The sequence below is a fragment of the Dendroctonus ponderosae genome, unplaced genomic scaffold (genome assembly GCF_020466585.1).
Source record: "Dendroctonus ponderosae isolate FM_Combo_2020 unplaced genomic scaffold, Dpon_F_20191213v2 Dpon_F_20191213_6, whole genome shotgun sequence".
In the NCBI taxonomy this organism is placed as follows: domain Eukaryota; kingdom Metazoa; phylum Arthropoda; class Insecta; order Coleoptera; family Curculionidae; genus Dendroctonus; species Dendroctonus ponderosae.
This window is the reverse complement of record NW_026018814.1, coordinates 2796000-2801398: the sequence shown is the minus strand read 5'-3', so window position 1 is coordinate 2801398 and position 5399 is coordinate 2796000. Positions and strand designations below refer to the sequence as shown.

At 40.1% G+C, this 5399-nt stretch overlaps 1 protein-coding gene across 1 annotated transcript; it reads right to left on the bottom strand.

Moving 5' to 3' along the window:
* Positions 1 to 2374: 2374 nt before the first annotated feature.
* LOC125504902 (polycystin-2-like) lies at positions 2375 to 5167 on the bottom strand. Its single transcript, XM_048667584.1, has 8 exons — positions 4909 to 5167; positions 4627 to 4853; positions 4401 to 4575; positions 4153 to 4348; positions 3958 to 4096; positions 3605 to 3905; positions 3114 to 3289; positions 2375 to 2981 (listed from the first exon to the last, which is right to left on the bottom strand). The coding sequence occupies exons 1-8, from the start codon at positions 5039 to 5041 to the stop codon at positions 2709 to 2711; spliced, it is 1620 nt and encodes a 539-aa protein (XP_048523541.1). The 5' UTR covers positions 5042 to 5167; the 3' UTR covers positions 2375 to 2708.
* Positions 5168 to 5399: the final 232 nt, after the last annotated feature.

Genomic DNA, 5399 nt, shown 5'->3' with positions numbered 1-5399 from the left:
TTGAGGGCGCTCCAAATTTTTCGCTTCAAACCGTTCAGAAACTGTGAAACTTGTGAAACTGTGTTGTTTGGTGTTTTGTGTATTGGGGCCGCTCTGTGCGTCAATGCGCTGTAACACCTCGCGTCTCACGGCGCAACACCTTGAATACCACTTAAATTTCTTGTGCGGTCAGTAAAGAAGAGTGCGCCCTAAAAGTCGCCAAAATTTCGAATTTAGTTCATTGTTAAGAAAATTTTGCTTACAATTTGAAAAACTGTTGCGAACACAATTTGCTTCGCGTTTTTCGAAAATAAATTTCTCAAAAACGAAAAATGCTCTACAAGCTCAGAGTTGTGCGTTCCGTAAAGAAGAGTGCGCCCTAAAAGTGGCCAAGATTTAGAACTTCGCTCATCGCTAAGGAAACTTTGCTTACGATTTGAAGAAACTGTTGCGGGACAATTTGCTTCGCGTTTTTCGAAAATAAATTTTTCAGAAACGAAAAATGCTCTACAAGCTCAGAGTTGTGCGTTTAGTAAAGAAGAATGCGCCCTAAAAGTCGCCAAAATTTCGAACTTCGCTCATCGTTAAGGAAACTTTGCTTACGATTTGAAAAAACTGTTGCGGGACATAATTTGCTTCGCGTTTTTCGAAAATCAATTTCTCAGAAACGAAAAATACTCTACAAGTTCAGAGTTGTGCGTACAGCAAAGAAGAGTGCGCCCTAAACGTCGCCAAAATTTCGAACTTCGTTCATCGTTAAGGAAACTTTGGTTACGATTTGAAGAAACTGTTGCGGGACACAATTTGCTTCGCGTTTTTTGAAAATAAATTTCTCAGAAACGAAAAATGTTTTACAAGCTCAGAGTTGTGCGTTCAGTAAAGAAGAGTGCGCCCTAAAAGTCGCCAAAATTTCGAACTTCGCTCATCGGTAAGGAAACTTTGCTTACGATTTGATGAAACTGTTGCGGGAAACAATTTGCTTCGCGTTTTTCGAAAATAAATTTCTCGCAAACGAAAATGCTCTACAAGCTCAGAGTTGTGCGTTCAGTAAAGAAGAATGCGCCCTAAAAGTCGTCAAAATTTCGAACTTCGTTCATCGTTAAGGAAACTTTGGTTACGATTTGAAGAAACTGTTGCGGGACACAATTTGCTTCGCGTTTTTCGAAAATAAATTTCTCAGAAACGAAAAATGCTCTACAAGCTCAGAGTTGTGCGTTCAGTAAAGAAGAGTGCGCCCTAAAAGTCGCCAAAATTTCGAACTTCGCTCATCGTTAAGAAAATTTTGCTTACGATTTGATAAACTGTTGCGGGACACCTTTTGCTTCGCGTTTTCCGAAAATCAATTTCTCAGAAACGAAAAATACTCTACAAGTTCAGAGTTGTGCGTACAGCAAAGAAGAGTTCGCCCTAAAAGGCGCCAAAATTTCGAACTTCGTTCATTGTTAAGAAAATTTTGCTTACCATTTGAAAAACTGTTGCGGACACAATTTGCTTCGCGTTTTTCGAAAATAAATTTCTCAGAAACGAAAAATACTCTACAAGTTCAGAGTTGTGCGTTCAGTAAAGAAGAGTGCGCCCCAAAAGACGCGAAAATTTCCAACTTCGCTCATTTTGCTTGCTGCTGAAAATTTTGCTTAAGATTTGAAAAAACTGTCACGGACACCTTTTGCTCCGCGTTTCTCGAAAATAAATTTCTCAGAAACGAAAAATACTATTCGAGTTCGCATTTAAAATACAGGCAAAACTGAAAACTGTTTACTTTTTTTGGCAAAAAAACATAAAACTGCATCCCATTTTTGCATATGTGAAGCGGTTCTTTATCGAAAAGCTTCAGATGAGTCTGATGTAAAAACACCAAGCCACTCAAAATATTCTCAAAGTTTAAAAATTAACCACGAAAGAACCAACAGCTCAATCCACCCTATGAGTCAGTTTATGAGCATGACTAACAGTTCAACATCTACAGGGCAATGAAGGGAAAAGTAATGCCAATATTCCCGAAATCTGCATCGTAGCACCTAAAAATATGTACTAAGCAAAAAAACCGCGAAATTCGCGAAATGAACTCAATTTTTCCCTGCGCTTTTCAAGCAAGCCTCAAGCAATAACCTCCTAGCAAACAATGTATTTTACCATATTCGTTGAAAAATGATAGCTTAATTCTTTGTCCATTAATCATTGCAACAGAGCGTTGCTCAACCGCTAAATAAATCCCTTCAATTGTGAGCATTCTCTATATGCATATAATTAAATAAATTGAAACATTCTTAGTTAGATACAGCGGGGTAATTAATTAAATGACTGTGTTTGAGAGCTTTTATGTGTGCACACATATTTTTAGAGTGGCAGGTGCAAATATTGCAGTTAAATGTGTTTGCAGCACGATTAAAAATAAACAAAATAACCCCGTGGATTTATTTGGTCTTTTCGATATTTGTATTTAAATTTAATTTTCAAAATAAATGAATTAAAATGGCAGGTTTTGTGCGGTTTTTCCTGTGGCGTTCTGGAATGTGCCAGATTCGTTCCATTAGAACAATTGGTTCCAAATCAAAGCTTTTAACGCTCACGCCAAAGAATTTCAAAATGTATTTGTATATTTTTATAGACGCTTCATCGATTGAGCTGTTTATTACACGCTTGTCTGAACGGTATGAGAAACATTAATGTATTTGCCACAAACAATACATCTGCCTGTACCATGCAAAATAAAATCGAAACAAAATCAGTCACTTATGGCGAATTTGCACGTTTCCCAAAACGCTCTCAATCATCCTGATGTTCTCAATCAATGTGTTAATTCGCGAAATCCGTTCATCAATCAATGATGGGGGCAAATGTCTGGAAACTCGCGTTTTTCGCATACAGTACTGGACTAGGTTTTCGCAAATATCGGCGATTTGCTGGATTTTCCGATCGTCCACAAATGTTATGCGCCGCGAATCGCCAGTGGTGAAAAACACCTGTTTGTCTGTCGACTCATCTTCGTGCAGCAATTTAATCTGAAACAATGTCCAAAAAAAAATGTTTTTTGCATTTCCCGTTGAATCCCTCCGACTGCGCCAACATTTGTCGTTGTAGCTAAAAGCTTCACGTTGTTCTTTTCTAGTGTTAAAACATCAAAGAGAACTTACAGTTTTCGACATCAGATCAAAATCCTTCTCGGTCATGGATCGATGTTCTTCCATGTTCCGCAATACGCAAATTGTCACCAAAGCCATGCCATCCAGTCGACTTTTCGCAATTGTGAAACAGTCCTGATATCTTTCTCCGGATTTCGGCTTTATTATTCGATCATCGTTGATCTCGTCTATCAATATAGTTAATTAATTTTTTTGGCTTAAAGTCTGTCCTCTAATAACCGGGTCTCACAACAAGTAACAAACTGATGAGTTTTTCTAGCTTTTAAACCCTTCTCGACCTTTCGCAGGCACGAGTGGCTTGCATCTTCAGAGGTGTTTCTAGAAGTGTTTCCAACCATTTTCAAGCGTTCGCTTAAAAAATCCTAAGAAACCATGTACAGGCTACCTAGTGTGCGGTTTTGAGCCTTTGAAAGGCTTGGAAAACTCACCAGTTGGAAGCAATTGGGTGCAAAAAGTGGAATTTTCCCTATTTGATTTATTACCTTCTCCACCGCGCATTTTTCTTCCACGAACCATCAGCAGGTTTTTATAAAACTTCCACTTCTGCTGCACGAACTTCTGCATAAAGCGCGGCTCGTCCGCATAAAAGTCCTTCGAGTCCGCATAGTACAAGCTGATAATGGCAATGTAGATGTTGATGAAGAAGAACGAAACCAGCATGTAGAGTATGTAGAAAGCGATGCCGAGCGGATGTTTGTACAGATCGTTCAACTCGAGAGTGCCGCACAAATTCAGGCTCAACAGCAGCAGCGTGGAGAAGGCGGAATTGAAGTTTTTGAAGTTCTGCAATTGCAAACGTCTGCTATTTGTCTGTGGAATTTCTTGAAAAGTTTACCTGGGAGTATCCGCCAAAGAACATAATCCCAGTCGCAGAAAAGGCAACTACCAGCAACAGTTGATAGGCCCAGCACAAGAGCAAGGAAGTTCCAGCATCCCGCACGGTTTTCTCGGCCACTTTCACTATAATCATAAATCTGAAACGCGCTCAAAAAAGCCTCGACTTGAACCCCATTAGTGTCGCTTTCCTTACCTCAGTAGCTTCCATAAGCGAAGCGTCGCCACAAACACCAGTGTAGCTGACAATGCGGTTAAAACATTATCCGCAGCAAACAGCTGAAAATATTGCACAAAATCGTTGTTCTTGGCCTCAGATACCGCATCGATGTAGATCTGGATCGCATGTTGCCTGGCGTAATACAGATAAATCGAGCAGGCGCTCAGGAACACTAAAAGATGTGGATGAAAACGCTGAAGCCAAGGGCACAAATCCATCAGCACCAATAACAATATCCAAAATAGCCCAAACATCGTAAAAGTACAACGTTTTCTTCCTATGGATCTTGTAGGCGATTCGCAGCGCCAGCACTAAAAGCGCCAGCACAAAGATGGTGGAAACTACATTCTTGGTAAACACTCTATCCTGGTCTATCATGAGAAACTTCCTGGTTTGGACCTGGAAACAATGCAATGCGAAAAATCAACCTGGCGAAGTTTGAGGCCCTACCTTTAAATCCTTGCTCACATGACCAGCGGCATTTATTTCAAAAATCACGGTCACTCCATTGAACAAATTCACGTTCGCGTTGTAGGTCAAAAACTCGATAAAAAGCGCCCTGGTTTGAATATCCAGCCACTTGTGCTTCTTCAAGTACTCCAAATTGATCAGGGAGTTCCTCAAATGGCGCCCCAAAGGCGCAACGTAGCCGCCTCCCGGATAAGCTGCATATTCACCTCAAAAAATTACAAAATTTTCAAAGAATTAGCTCGAATTTTGGAACTCAGTTACCAAAATATATGGAAGATCCAGATAAACTACTATCAGTGTACTTCCACACGTTGCCCATGCGCTCCGTGGTGATTTGGGAAATATCAGATGGTGCTTTCCAGCCTCTGGAAAAACTGCTCGTTTCTCTCAGCATGTGGAAGTCCGGGCGACAAGTCCAGGGGACCTTTGCCAGGATAGCTGGAAGCTGACATTTTATTTCCCGGGTCCGATGCTGCCTTAGACGGATTATGCCTGAAGCAACCAAAAAAAAATATTTGCTTAAAAGTGCAGTCAAGGAAGATTAGGGAATGTTTACAGTCAAACTGACGAGTTTTTCGGGGAGTTTCACTCATCAGATTCAAGCTTGAACAGAGCCACTAAACCTGTTGAAAATATTGCTTAACGGGAAATAAACTCAATTTTTTTATAAACTCAATTTATTCCTCGACGTTTTTAGCTCCTGAAAATTAACTGGCGACTTTCCCATTAAGCAACATTTTAATAAAAGAGAT